At 42.4% G+C, this 15696-nt stretch overlaps 1 protein-coding gene and 1 long non-coding RNA gene across 5 annotated transcripts in view; one reads left to right on the forward strand and one right to left on the reverse strand.

Annotated features, from left to right (window-relative positions):
* Positions 1–15696, reverse strand: part of tmem8b (transmembrane protein 8B) — a 78415-nt gene that overhangs the window by 14277 nt on the left and 48442 nt on the right. Inside the window, exons 7-11 of the mRNA XM_088336478.1 lie at positions 14322–14418; positions 14124–14247; positions 10246–10388; positions 4744–4922; positions 3806–3952 (exon numbers count right to left, since the gene is read on the reverse strand). Coding sequence (XP_088192604.1) covers positions 3806–3952; positions 4744–4922; positions 10246–10388; positions 14124–14247; positions 14322–14418 — 690 coding nt within the window. The remainder of the gene's footprint in view (positions 1–3805; positions 3953–4743; positions 4923–10245; positions 10389–14123; positions 14248–14321; positions 14419–15696) is intronic.
* Positions 249–12896, forward strand: LOC148366075 (uncharacterized). Of its 4 annotated transcripts, none has more exons than XR_015850540.1 (5): positions 249–707; positions 9823–9863; positions 10263–10339; positions 10897–10992; positions 11061–12896. It is a non-coding gene; the product is annotated as an uncharacterized LOC148366075 (long non-coding RNA). The 4 variants fall into 4 exon arrangements; XR_015850541.1 differs by lacking the exon at positions 249–707 and adding an exon at positions 10010–10046 and having other exon boundaries at positions 9516–9863; XR_015850539.1 differs by lacking the exon at positions 9823–9863.

Raw genomic sequence — 15696 nt, forward strand, 5'->3', positions numbered from 1 at the left:
CGAGATGAGATGCCAAATGAATGAACAAAAGCATTTTGCATTAGGTTCAACCGAGGGCGCGTAATGAGCAACCCTGGCGCTATCCTTTCACAAGCGACCGCGAGCTTCCTCTAGGCCGCGACTTGCCAATGACACAATCACAGAAACAAAGCAGGGAAAAGAGGACGTGAGGCACGGTCTATAAATAACCGGCTTAAGTTTGCACTTTCGCTTTCGTCAAGCTCACAATTTGACACAAAGCCGCGAGCGTGTAAGGCCAAGATAAAGTGCGAGCGCCGGCGCTGCTGCAAAATCGATAAGATATGCCACACACGCCACGCCGTCCGCCTGGGGAACGCGAGCAGACGTTCGCGGCTTGTTTTTTTTTTCTTCTCCGAACGCGGTCGGGATGACCCCCCCGCAGGAGAACGAGACTAATTGGAATGGACGAGTGGGGATGAATAGTAGGGGGCGTCATCCGTCACGGGGCGCTGCCGGCTCGGCCGTGTACTGTATTGAAGCGCCAACGTGTGACCGTTGGCTTTAATGAATCATTATCTGTCACCTTGATGGACGAGCTAGCCAGGATTGGGGTGGGAGGATTATTTTTACCCGTCGTTTACGCTCCCCTCCGTCGGAATACACAAGAGAAACCCCCACTTTCACTTTCAAGGCGTCGATTCGATTAGAGTCGTCCTCGGTAACGAAAGATCTGCCGGTTGGCTGAGGTAAGGTGGACAGTAACGAGCAATGTTGGGGATGAAACCCCGTTATTTATAAGAAGTTGTACAATAGAACTCTGTTAATCTGGGTTTTTTGGGGGATCTTTGCGAAATCTGGCAAAAAAGTTATGATTTCTCATGTTTTTCTAACAAAACATCTATGCGTTTTATAATCTGAGTCTTCTGCTATTCCGGATCAAAATCACCACTGTGTTTTGGATTTGCTCAGAAAATTTCAAATTATTTGACGTACAAGTTCTTCTTAAAGTAACAAAAATACTTACCAGGTAACGAGTTACTTTTATTATTAATTCAGTTACTAACTGTAGTTACTTTTTGGAAGGGGTAGTGAGTAACTATAATTAATTACTTTTTTAAAGTAACGTACCCAACACCGGTAACAAGTACTGTAACACTTCATTGCTAGGGTTGAGAAGTAATGGAATACATGTAACGCGATACCAGACCATTTACATTTGATCTTTAGTATTGTAATGTGATTTGATACAGTTATTTTTTGGGAAGGGAGACCCCAACCCCAATTAAAATGATTCCATATTCCATGACAAGATGCCAATTGAGAGCAGCACGGCGGTGCAGTGGTTAGCGCATGGGCGGCACAGTTCTGAGGTCTTGGTAACCCCCTGTGTGGGTTCAAATCCAGCTACCGGACTTCCTGTGCGGAGTTTGTATGTTGGGGTGGCAGTAGCTCAGGAGGTAGAGCGCTCGTCTTGGGATCAAGGGATCCCAGTTCGAATCCCGGCTCGTCCGTGTTACATGTCGAAGTGTCCTTGGGTAAGACACTGAACCCCTAATACCCCCAATAAGCAGGTTAGCGCCTTACATGGCTGCAAGGCCGCTATTGGGAAATGTGGAGCACATTGTAAAGCGCTTTGGGAAGTCATTGACTTAAAAAGCGCTATATAAATGCAGATCATTTCATTTCATTTTTCAAAAATGTAATTGTATTCTGTTACATTAACAGAAAAAAAGGTACGTTATTCACTCACAGGTCCATTTAGTATAAATAGGGATTACTTTGGAAGATTAAAGATGTATTTACCAACAGGGTTGGGTAGGGTTACTTTAACTGGATTACTTTCAATTACTTTTGGATTACTCTAATACCAAATATGCTAATAAAAGACAAAAGAAACTAAATATGAATAAAACGATGACTCACAACACGTGGTAAGCTTTCTCTCCTGGCTTTGATCTCTTGGATCTCCGGCAAAACTAACATCAAATGCGACAGAAACAAAATGAAAATAAATCCAAACATCTTGCCAACATCATTTTTGCCGTTCCATGTATTCCGTTACTCCCCAAGCCTGCACAAAATTTAGTCATTTTAGTCATATTTACTTTCTTTTGTCTTTTATTAGCATATTTGGTATTGGAGTAATCCAAAAGAAATTGACAGTAATCCAGTTAAAGTAACCCTACCCAACCCTGTTTATCAATGGCAGTGAATGAGCATGGGGAGATTAATGCACTGAAATTAACAGCCAAAGCTAGCTGATCGCGGTCCAAATTGTCCCTAGGTGTGAATGAGCGAATGAGTTGTCTGTCCCTGTGTGCCCTGCGATTGGCTGGCAACCAGTTCAGGGTGTCCCCTGCCCACTGCCCGATGATTGCTGGGATGGGCTCCAGGCCCCCCGCGACCCTACTGAGGATAAGCGGTGCGGCTAATGAGATGAGAGATGAGATGAGCTAGCTGATCGCCTTTGATTGTTTGATAGTAACAGAAAGCGATCATCAAAAACGTCCACGAAAGGACGCAACCTGCAACGTTTTGACTCCGGTGATTGAAGGCGCCTTCACCTCGAGTCCTTCAAGATGAACGCCTCCCTCGAGGACGCCACGCAGGAAATTTTAATGACGGCATATATTTACAAACAATCAAGGAGCCTTGGAGTCCTTCGCTGATGCTTCTGCTCCACAAACACGGCGCTGGCGCTTGCCAGGCCTGACACGCATTGGATTAAAGGCCACCGGGACTGCCGAGCTCAGCGGAAAACGCTCGACGACAGATGTTCCTGTCTTGGCTCCTCCCACCGTCTCGTTTGTGTGGACGGATCAGGGATGTCGAAGGAGAAAGAGGGAGAGAAAACGATAAAGAATGATAGAGAGAGAGAGAGAGAGAGAGAGAGAGAGAGAAGGAAAGAAAGAGACAGGGAAGAAAAAATAGAGAGAGGCAGAGGAAAAGAGAAAGAGAGAAGGAAAAATAGATGGCAGAAAAGACAACTAAAATCAGAGAGGGAGAAGAAAAGACAGAGAAAAATAAAATGAGAAAGAGAAAAGGTAAGAGAGACAGAAAGAAAAGGAGCTAGAGAAAAGGAAAAAAGAGAGAGAGAAATAAAAAGAGCAAGAGAAAAAGACAGCAACGGAGAAAGACAGAGCAAAAGAGAAAGGGAAACTTGAGACCATAAAGAAAAGAGAATAAAAAAGAAAGAGTGAGAAAAAAAGACAAAGAAAGAGAAAGACGTCAAAAGAAAGAGATAAAGAATGAGAGAAGAATAAGGATTGAAAGAGAGTAGGATAGACAATGGGAGAAAAAGCGAGAGGGGGGAAAAGAGAGACAGAGTGAGAGAGAAAGGGCAAAAATATAGAGAGAAAGAAAGAGAAAGAAAGAGAATGAAAAAGAGTAGGAAAGACTATGAAAGAGGTAGAAAAAGAGACAGAAAGAGAGAAAGAGAAAAAAGGAGTGAGACACAAATAGAGATATGGAAACGAAGAAGAGAGTGGGAAAGAAAGAGAGAGAAATGTAAAGAAAGAAGTCAAACAGAGAGAAAAAGAGGGAAAGAGAGGAAAAGAGGGGCATGGGGAAGTAAGGGGGAAAAGGAGACAGAGAAAGAGAGTGAGATAGAGAGAAAACAAAAGAAATAGAGAAATAGATAAAGAAATACAGCTACTGTTGCTTGGGGAGTGGTGCCTGCCTGATTGTTGGTGACTTCAAGTGGACACATTTAAAACGCCAGCTCTTTTTGTTCTCTTTTGCTTCTCTCAGCGTTGACTCGCGGGCCAAATCGAAACCCTTGGCGGGCCTAGACCGGCCGACGGGCCGCATGTTGGACGCCCCCTAGGACCAACTGAAACCGTACCTGTTTAATGACGGCTTGGAGCCTGGCCATGGCGATGACCGTCACCCACACGGACATGAGGGAGCCCAGGAAATCGCAGAATTGCAGAACGTCGTACTCCATGATGCAAAATACCACGATGCCCGGCTGGTCGCACGCGTGGTAGAACTGGCGAGAAGCAGACATAGAAAATATGAAGGTGAATCGAGTGTGTTGGAATCCATTTTTTGAGAGTAGTAGAAAACTATATTTGTTTTTATCTTGGGCTTTTAGATGTCAAAGACACGCTAGTTAAGGTGGGCTATCGATGCTATTCTCTTAATTTGCACAGTTAGCAATGTCAAAGACATGCTAGCTGAAGTTGGCTAACAGCACTAGTTTCTGAAGTTATATACTATTTTATACACTGTTTCATCTTACGTAAAGTCAAATATACTTTTTCTAAAATCTGGCTTCAGTCTTTGAGGACAAACTATGAGAGAAGGTTTGTTGTGAACCGCACTTTGCCTTGGAATGTGCCTTTTCTTCCATTTTCTGCCGATAACAATGATTTATCACCCCGCCTGGCGTGGGGTAGTATGTGCCTGGCACGTCCTATCACCCCTCTTCCCATTCTTCAATCATGGTTGAGAAATTTGCATCGACGACGGCGCGGACCAATCAGCCAGAGGCTTGGTCATAGGGGAGGTTGTTATTTTTCTGATTTCCGCTGTAATTGTGGCCAAAATTGCTTGTAAATGAATTTTGAGCCCTGATTTTTGTGCGCAGGATAGATTTTCTTATGCGCTGAGAAGGTCTGACCACTGCACAATTGCAAGTGCTTTTTTTCCTAAAAATTTCATTCTAAAACAATTTCCTTCAAAAACACGAGATTAAAAACGCCACAGTAGTCTAGGTTTTGATGTTTTTTTATGTCAAAGCACACAACTCGGCAAAAGAGGAGCTGTAACGGCACTCACGGTGGAGAAAAACATGGTGAAGATGTAGACGGAGGCCTCCAGCAGGTAGTGGCTGCGAACGGCGATGACCACGGGCGGGACGAACATGAGGTTACTGAGACATAGCAGCAGGGTGGACAGGAGCTGGAAGCTGTACGTGTAAGCCTCCGAGTTGTCCGTGCAGCCCCAGCCTTCCCAGCCTGTGGGGGGCGCCAAACAAAAATGTAAGGACAGTACAGTGTAAGAGTGGTGGATAAGCATGGAGAGCAAAAAATAACCGAATAATAGTAAACGTAATTTGAAAATCAATTCCAGAAAGATAATTTGACATCTAATTATTGTGTGTTAGTGCGTAATATTGCCTTTCCTTATTTGCACTGTTAGACACGCTAGCTTGGGTTGGCTAACAGTGCTAGTTTCTTAATTTGCACGGTTAGCAATGTCAAAGCCACAATAGCTAGGATTGGCTAATGATGCTATTTTCTAAATGGATCAGGTTGTGTTTATTTTTGTAGTTTCAATGTTCAAGGTTTCAAAGTTAAATTTGATCTGATATTTGATAAAAGGAAAACGTTTTTGGTTTTAGGCGGCACGGCTGCTGTGTGGTTAGCGCGACCGCGGCACAGTTCTGAGGTCATATTATCAAATCCTGCGACCAGCTTTCCTGTGCAGAGTTTGCATGTTCTCCTTGTTCTTGCGTGGGTTTCCTTCGGGCACTCGGGTTTCCTCCCACATTCCCCAAAACATGCATGTCAGATTAACTGGCCGGTCCAAATTGTCCGTAGGTGTGAATGAGTGAGTGAGTTGTCTGTCTGAGTGCCCTGCAACTGCTGGCAACCCATTCAGTGTGTCCCCTGCCCACTGCCCGAAGACAACTGGGATGGGCTACTGAGAATAAGCAGTGCAGATACTGGATGGATGATTATGGTTTTCCTCAATATCATTGATAACATGTGGTAAAGAAGTATCTCCAAAATGTATATATAATAATCGCCCCCTGTAGATCCTGGTGGTGTGGATCAAAGAGTCATTTTTTGCTCACTCCTGGTCTACAGCCTAATGTCATCCATGCACAGGAGGTGGATGATTGTTGTCCCACTATGGAATCAATACTCATAGCCGCTCTTTGTGATGATCTGACTGAGGGTGTTCAGGCCTGTGCAGAAAAATAGTGGTCATAGCGCATCTCCTTGGTCTACGCCGCAGTTGATTTTGACTTGGACAATTGGCTTTGCATTGGCCTCTAGGGTTGACTTCCACATTTTCATTGAGTTCTGGATGAAGACTCTTAGATTCCTATTGATCTTATACAGTTCCAGACATTTCAGTATCCATATGTGCGACGTTGAATCGTAGGCATTCTTGTAGTCAATCCAGGCACTGCATAGGTTGGTCTGTCTCTTGTTACAGTCTTGGGTGACTCTCCCATTGACCAGGTGCTAGGCTCCTCTGGTATTACTGCCAATTCCTTTCTGTGCACTGCTAATGTATTGGGCCACATGCTCACTCAATTTTTGCCGCAAGGATACCTGATAGGCACGTTGTGCTGAGACAGGTAACTGGTCTGCAGTTGGACAACATGGGCCCTTCTGGGGGTCTCTCATGATTAGGACTGTTCTGCCCTGAGTTAGCCACTCTAGATGTGTCCCATCTGACTATGTTTGTGCCAATGAGAGTATACCTTTGCTGTTTTACTGGATAACAGCTTTGTTGATTCACTGGAGAACAGCTAGTTTAGTCTCCTGGCCTCTCCTTCCTTAGTGTTCATCTTCTACCAGGGGGCCAGATCTGTTAGTCATTGTATGGCAGTTTCGAGTGTAGGGAGCGAGTTATGCTTTCCGGGTACAACTTTTTTACCATGTTGCCTTTCTGCAGCTCAGCGAGCTGGCTGACTCCTATCTGTGCTGCCTTTATCTTGATCTCCAGGCACTGTTACTGTACTGTGTATCAACTTATTGGTCTCTGTGATGGTTCCTGTGTGCATTGTTTTCAGAGCAAAATTTTCATCCACCAGTAGATTTTTAGAAGGTACTTTGCAACTCAGCTTCAGTATTTGTCAGGCACAATCGTCCTTCACAGGTCAGCAGCTCTCGTGTCGAGGCTGTTGGTAGTTATTGGCGCTTGGTACCCAATCTCTGGTTGTGGGGATGATGAAGACATTCCCCTACTGACCAGCTGAAATCCCTGAGCTAGCTTTTTTTATCCTCCCCCTAAACCATGATGTTGAACAATCTTTCTTTTCAGGTCATTTGCTTCCCCTTACTGTACAATTGTTGTATTTCAGTAACCTCTAGTTGTGCTAGTAGATTTCGACCATAGTTGGTGGAACACCGAGCGAACGATTGTTTCCTCGTTAGCCTTGATTGTGGGTTTTAAAGTTTCCAATGGTCCCACGTTTGCTGCATGTAGCTGGGATTGCTATTATAGAAGCATTCCAACTTTATTTCTGTCCTCATACACCTGCGTTTTGTTCCAGTAGCCCATTTCTAGTCAGTAGGATAAGCAACTGACACAGACCTTCTTGACGCGGACGACGTCTGAGCCGATGTGACTCTACTAGTATTGTTATTGTAATCAGGGTTGGGTAGGGTTACTTCAACTTGATTACTTTCAATTACTTTTGGATTACTCCAATACCAAATATGCTAAAACTAAATATAAATAAAATTACTCAATTTTGTGCAGGCTCGGGGAGTAGTGGAACACATGGAACGGCAAAAATGATGTCGGCAAGTTGTTTGGATTTATTTTCATTTTGTTTCCGTCGCATTTTATGTTAGTTTTGCCGGAGATCAAAGAGATCAAAGCCAGGAGAGAAAGCTTACCACGTGTTGTGAGTCATCATTTTATTCATATTTAGTTTCTTTTGTCTTTTATTAGCATATTTGGTATTGGAGTAATCCAAAAGTAATTGAAAGTAATCAAGTTAAAGTAATCCTACCCAACCCTGATTGTAATCATATTTATAAGATCAACACATCCTTGTGTAAAAGTAACCCGAACAGTTTAAAATCCATTAAAAAGAAGACTAGCAGTGTTTTTGTTGCATAAACTGAATAGAAAGCGCATTCTCATCAGGTCGCCCTTGTAAACAAGGCGTCGTTTCCACAGAGAAATATGTATTTGGGAAGTTGTTTATCCGGCACAATTGAGCCTCCCGGTGAGATGTTCTGCATAACACAAGTTGGATCTCGCTACAAAAGGCAAATTGAATAAGACAGCGTGAATTCAATATTTGTGAGCACCGTCGAACGGAGAATTTGAGGACACGGGCCGCATCATAAGCATACCGCGATGATTTTCCTGCCGCTGATAACGCCAATTCGGAAAATAATCCTCAGAGGACAAGCTTTGTTTAGCTTTATAATCTCGTACTTTATTGGTAGGGCGGCTCTTAATTAAGCGCCTCTTTTATTGTACTTTCCAAATTGCTCGAATCAAAAGATTAACATCAGCCGCCGGGTGACCTTACCCGATAAATTTCATCAGCGGATGGTCGCGGAAAACAACCTTCACTATCTGGAGGAAGGATTTTTTTTTCCCTGATAAGAAAATCAAATCTGCCATCTATTACCCAGGGCTCCAACTTCAGTATTTGATTAAAAAAATAAAGAATGCTGTTTTTTTGCCAAGTGTTAAAATGGATGAATAATAATTGGCAATCAGTAGAAAACACAAAGTGCTTTTCATTTATTCCTCGACGACTCCGGTGATAAAATGCAAACGAGTCGGGATTTTATTTGAACGAATAAAGATTAAAAGCTTGAACTTTTAATGTGTTTGATGCCACTGGTTATCATGAGAGGCCGTTGGAGAAGGTAACCATACTTTCTCTCACATGTAACATTATACTCTCACACATGCATAACTGTCCTCTCATACTGACACAGTCATACCCATGCACAATCACTACCATACTCTCATATGTACTACTATAGTATAGTATTCTATCCATCTATCTATCAACCCTGCTCATGTCCCTCGAGAGGGATGACCGACAGGAAGACAAACACATACAAAAATAAAGGAAATCTTAAAAAAAGGGAAAAAGTAGCAAAAAACACACACCAAATTTTTGGGACCATGGCCAATCCAAGAGCCCAAACACCCAAACAAGTTAAGCACCTCGGCACCCAAGATGGTCATGCTTTCGTCCCTCCAGATGAAACGGGACACAAGAAAGCGACCATGTCACTCGGGTCAGGGTGACGCAACACGCTCTTCTGTTCAACAGCAGGGCCCGACAGCTTTCACTGGTTTACCCCTGCCGCATCATATGAGTGCCCTGCCCCTCCCTTAGAACGCGTCCAACATCCCACTATCTTTTCAATAGTATAGTATACTATAGTAATATACTCCCTCACACAAACTACTATAATCCCACACACACACACTACTGTAGCCTCTCACAGACACAATTATACTACTTACTTGTACTTGATTCGGCATTAACCCAGGCTTGGTTGAGCTGCTACAATGCGTTCACAATGTTTCAAACTAAGGTGACCTTGCCTCGCCGATGGGAGGTTTCCAACTCGGTGAGCTACAGCCATTCACAATTTCAGCATCGGATGCCGTAGATTTAGGGTACGTAGGCACGCCCCATACGTGGTTTTACCGTCGCTCGCCATGTTTTCAGTTCTCCTTCTCTCTGTTGTTTGGGTTGACTATCTGACAACGGATCTCTTCTTGCGACTGGCGAAGGAAGTGACTGAACCACCAAATCCTCCTTTTGAGGAGGGTCGGCTCAAGAATAGAAGTGTCACAACTAGCTTGAATAACGACAAGGGATTTGGTCAACCGTCCGGATATTGAAGATCCGTTTGAGGCATGCTTCGAGGCGTTGAATGTCTTTCTTGCGGAGAGGCCATGTTCATAGGATAGAGCGAATGGGCGCTTGGAAGCTTCAGAATTTGGTCCTTTGTTTGATTTCCTCTCGGGACCAGAGGCGTGGATTTAGACGGCACAACACCGTATTGGAACTGATTCACCTCTTCTACAATGGATCCGTTGAGAGTGATGTTCAAGCAATTGGGAATCTCTTACACACACTACTGTTTTTTCTCACAAACCATTAAAATTGCTATTTACGATTCACAGATCCCTTAACCACCATGGATGTAGGGGCACCAATTCCTGTGGTGAGTCTTTGGCAAATACAGCACCTATCTATTACTAGAGTTTTTCTTTTTTAACACCAAGTGTAAAGATCAACTCACCTGTCAACGTTTCTTTTAACTCTGTTTACTTTTGATAACACTGATTTGTGTGTGTATATGTTGTACAGATCGACATCAAACTGGAGTTGCTACCAGGAGAGTATGGTGTGTGAAAGAGTATAATAGTTTGTGTATGAAAGTATAGCAGTCTATGTACGAGACATGTTTATGCATGGTTATGACTGTGTCTGTATAAGAGTAGGGTTGTGCATGTGTGAGAGTATGGTGTCATATGTGAAAGACAGTATGATTTACTTCTCAAACAGCCTCTCATAGGTTATGATAAATATAATGAGCTTGTTACCGGCTTTGCATTCGCAGGCGGCGTAAAGGAAGTTGTTGGTGCGAAGAAGCTTGCATTGGCCGTACGGGCCGCAGTCATTGACACACGGCGTCAGGTAAGCGCGCATGTACACCTCCGCTGTCGTGTTGCTGCACGTCTCCAAACTGCAAAGGATACAAATTGTATGTAGTCATACATACATGTATGTGCATATGTATGGATAGGTATAAACATACATACATACATACACGCATCTATCTATTTCTATATCTATATATACACACACACACATCTACCCTACATATAATAATAATAATAATTTCTTTTGTATTGTCATTCTTTGTAAGAACGAAATGTCGATACACCTGACCCGTTGTGGCGAGCCGATGCAGCCGCAGCCAACAGAGGGCGCCGCCATTTTACCAATGTTATAAGTCTTAGGTATGACTCGGCCGAGGCATATACATACATATTCTCATTCCGGCATGATGAGGGGGCCCTCTCGTGGATGCAAAGGCAGAGCTAAGGTGAAGGCTAAGCGGCTAGCGGCGTTACAAGCCTTCGGTACCGTCCGTAATCATGGTGACTCTCTACCAAATAAGACCAACGAACTGGCTGTGCTTGTGAAAAACATCAAAACATACAGGGAGTGCAATTTGCTGTGTTTTACAGAAACGTGGCTCACGTCTAGCATCCTGAACGCTAACGCGGAGCTACCCGGCTTCAGGACAGACAGAGACACAAAAGCCTGCGGGAAGCGGAGAGGAGGTAGAGTCACTATCTATGTGAACACGAGGTGGTGTAACCCTGGGCACAAATATATCCATCTGCTGCAGGGACGTCGAACTTTTGGCCTAGGGTGTGACGTCATCCACTCTGCTTTTGCTAAACTACAACACAGCACCCTGAGGCCATCCTGTTAATAAACAACAAAAGGATACTGCTGGAAGTGTGAATTTCCCTACGGAGATGAATAAAGTATCTATGTATCTATCCATCTATCTATCTCGAGTTGAGGGGACATACTTGTAGTAGCACTTTGGTCCGACAGAGGGAGCCCTTTTTTATTGAAATGGTAACTGTTTTTTAACAATAGAAGCCCTAGGAATTTTCTTTCCCCTCCAGAATGACCAACAGATAGCCAAAAGATAACTCAACGGCCCATCTTGTCCCCATTGTTCTGTCACTCGCCGTACCTGAAACGCGCGACCTGAATAATGAAGTGCCGGTAAATATGCAAAAATCCCAAATCGCCACGTGTGCACTTTTCCGCGCACAGCAGGGCTCGCTCGCACCATCTGTTTTTCCTGCGGAATCGAAAATCCCGAGCGGGTTGGGGAAAGTAAACAGCTCACTTTATTTCATTCTGTTCGCGTAAAAAAAAAAGGCAAAATGATTGCTCATGTGTCAGACAACTTCAGAGAAACCGTTTTCTCCCATTTTCCTTTTTTCTTTAATCTTTTTTGAGGCAACTCCCATTATTGTTCGATTTACATTTTGAGTATATTCCTGCATTGTCTTACTTAAATGTTTTGTTCAGTGATAGCTAGTTAGAGTCCCTGCATTATATTTCATGATCTCGTTGACATTGTACAATCCACAGGCAGGAATGTTTCTTGTGTCCTGTCTCACCTACTTTCATGTTTTGTTCAGTGAGAACTAATTGGAGTGAGTGCAGTTTATTTAAAGGTGGTCATGTTTCATGTTTAGGCTTCCTTTCATGGTTTGTTTAGTTTGAGCTGGATGGTGTTCCAACATATCCTTTATTGTCTTACTTTAATGTTGTGTTCAGTGAGAGATGTTTTCAATGCCTGTATTGTAATTCATGGTCTCATTTCGAGCTAGTTTGTGTTCCAACATATGTCCTGTCTTCTTCCCTTCATGTTTTGTTCATTTAGATCTAGTTCGTGTTTCAACATTATGTAGCAGGAACGTGAAGTTTAGCCTGTTTTAGATTTAATGTTCTGTTTTGTTAGAGCTGGTTGGTGTTGAACTATTCTGTAGTTGATCCTTTTCCTTTCTTTTTTTGTTCAGTTAGAACGAGATGGTATTTTATGTTCCAACATATCCCTCAGTGTATCTTTCATGTTTTGCACAGCTAGTTAGTTTGTCTTCTAACATATTCCATATATTTTCCCCTTCATGTTTCTTTCATTTAGTTTAAACTTTGCAGGAATGTGTAGTCGAGCCAATTTTAGAGTATTTTTGATGTCTCTGAATTCTCAAGATCCTGGTGAACTTTGTTGTTCCGTTTCTGCACACAATCTGATATTGCGTCTTTTTGTGTAAAGAAATCTTCTAACTCTCAGGCAACACAGAATCATGACAATATTATGCAGTGGACATAAATTATTTAACTCGATAAACAATCCATATTGATGTGCCAATTATTCCGTGCAGAGTGTTTGTTAGCCTTTATTTTTAATTACTGTTATCCGGTAATAGACAACAAATATTGTCTAGTTGTGCCTGCTTGTGGGAAATTGAGACCAGGCCAAAGAAGCAATTACATACTGTTATATATTCATGAGCATCAGCAAACATATGGTTCCAAATATTTTGTCTTTGTCTTCTTTGAGGAAATTAGCTCAGAATTTGTGTTCATGTCGAAACAAAACATTGAATATTTACAAAACCCTTTAAAAGAAGCCTTCTGATCTGACTCGGATACACCCTCTTCATCATCTGGTCCCCGTTGTTTTTCCAGTGTAAAACGTCATCCCACTTGTGAATAAATTCATTATATCTGTATGATTATCTTTGTAGATTATGTATCTTCAAACTTATTATTTTATTATTATTTTGAACAAATCCATCAGATACTCGCTATTAACTGCTGACACAAAAAATATTTTAGAACAGAGACGTCCCAAAATATTCTTTGGTGGGCTGCATACAAAAAAAGGACACAAAGGCTACTTCAATTTTATCAAATTTAACTACAGTATACACAAACCTCTTTTTTAAAATTAACAACACCAACAGTTACTATAAGGTTGGTTTATTAATTTTTGGGGCGGGGCTTGTGTCATCATTGCGGCCCCTGTCAAGCTGCTTTGGTAAGTATAAGCATTTCTTAGAATAAACTATAAAATCAAATAAATAAACTAGAATAAACTCTTCTTTTTTCGTCTTTTGTTAGAACCTGGGTTGGCGTTTGGACTCAAACAGGCTTTTTCCTTATTCCACTATTTTCATGCCACACTAACAAGTAGAAACAAAAAAATGTGGGGATGAAGTCACGCCCCCACCCCACCCTTAATCCTCCTACGTAATGTGTTCCGCCCCGAACAGCTTTACTTAAAGTAAAATAAAAGCAGATATAAGCTGTGGGGGGGAAAAGGAAAAGGGCTTTTTGAACTCAGTTGGGGATTCCATCCATCCATCCATTATCTGTACCGCTTATCCTCAGTAGGGTTGCGGGGGTGCCGGAGCCCATCCCAGCTATCTTCGGGCAGTGGGCAGGGGACACCCTCAACTGGTTGCCAGCCAGTCGCAGGGCACACAGGGACAGACAATTCGCTCACTCATTCACACCTAGGGACAATTTGGACCGGCCAATTAACCTGACATGCACGTTTTTGGAATGTGGGAGGAAACCGGAGTGCCTGGAGGAAACCCAAGCACGGGGAGAACATGCAAACTCCACACAGGTTGTTTGATCTCATGGCCTGATAACTGTGCGGCACACACGCTAACCACTGTGCCACCGTGCTGCTCCAGTTGGGGATTATGACACACAAATAATAGAGAAAATATTCTATTTCAAACTTTTTGAGGACACAGCAAATGACACACCCCACCTTTAAGGTAAAATGTCACATCTTTCCCTCCCTTTTCTTTTTTTTCTAGTTGTGTTTTTTTTGTACTGTAAATTTTGAATAAAATTCAAGTGTTACCCGTGTTGTGTTGCGCAGAGGGAGCGCAGACTGAGGTACCAAGTGCCCGTCTGAGGGTACGGAATCCTGAGTTTGGTGAGATTAGCCGAGGTGTTGACGGAGAGGAAAAACCCGGAAAGGGATTCTGAAAAAGAACAGAACATAAATCGTCTCGCCGTACAAGTTTGGTGGTTTTCGAAAGGGATTTGGGAATCGTACCTGATTCACATTTTAACGATGAGTTCTGCCGAAGAAGCAGCGGCATCCCGTGAGTCAAGCAGCCGTGTATGATTAAATTCTTGTCTTTAAGCATTGACTGGAACACACAAAACAGTCAGGAGAATGAATACATTGAGGGGGTTTTTACTACAGTAGACCCCAGGATACGGTGACCCCGCCTTACGATATTTTCACAATACAATGTGGAATGGGATTTGTTGTCAGCCCCTCTTTATGGCATTTTCCACACTGTATGATATTGACAGTAAATTCCTTTGCATCTTCAAAAACTCAAATTTTCAGGTGTTATGTAGGATTACGTCTCAGATGCCTGCCTACTGGTGGTAGAAGTCATATAAATTCCGGGTCTTCATCTGATGTGTGTCAAAATAAGATGAAAATGTGGGTATGCTATTGTCTGAACTACCCCCCACTATGCATTTTTCTTTCTTCTTTCTGTACAGATTCTTGTGTGCTTTTTGAAGAATTTGCGAGCCAGCGATACAGAACTGTATTTTGTTTTAGTGTATTTATTCGCTATGAGTCCCAAGGCTTGCATCGATGCTAAAGGGAGAAGTAAAATCATTAAAACAAACATGGCGACAAAGCTTGTGATTATCAAGAAAAACAAAAAAAGCACGCAAGTTCTCACTAAATTGCATGAAATTAAATGATGAAATGAAATGAAATGCATTTATATAGCGCTTTTCAAGTCAATGACTTCCCAAAGCGCTTTACAATGTGCTCCACATTTCTCAATAGCGGCCTTGCAGCCATGTAAGCTAACCTGCTTATTGGGGGTATTAGGGGTTCAGTGTCTTACCCGAGGACACTTCGACATTTAACACGGACGAGCCGGGATTCGGACTGGGATCCCTTGATCCCAAGACGAGCGCTCTACCTCCTGAGCTACTGCCGCATGACAGTAAACTTATCGATGATTGGGACCATTATCGATATAAAGAAGCAAAGAAATGAAAGCGAGGTAATCATTAAAGGGAATGACAAACCTCTCAAGTGGAAGTTTATAATGGGCTTGATTGTAATCTGACACCCCCCACCTTCTGCATCCACCCGCAACTCCACTCGTCCAGCTCAAGACATGTCACACTAAAGGTCAAATTTAATTTTTCCTTTACGTGTATTATTATCATTGTTATTATTATTTTATTATTATTCTATTTTCAACACAAGGATACTGCAAAAAAAGTGTATAAAGTATCTATATATCTATATATCTACATTCATGTTATTTAACATGTATATTACCTTAGTAATACCATATTGTACGATGTGATACTCAAAATTTCGGAACAAAATACATTGTCTCTTGTGATTTAGGACCTAGTATTAGTATTGTCACAGTATTGGGATG

The sequence above is a fragment of the Urocampus carinirostris genome, chromosome 5 (assembly GCF_059441175.1).
Source record: "Urocampus carinirostris isolate Australia breed hairy pipefish chromosome 5, RoL_Ucar_1.0, whole genome shotgun sequence".
NCBI lineage: Eukaryota > Metazoa > Chordata > Actinopteri > Syngnathiformes > Syngnathidae > Urocampus > Urocampus carinirostris.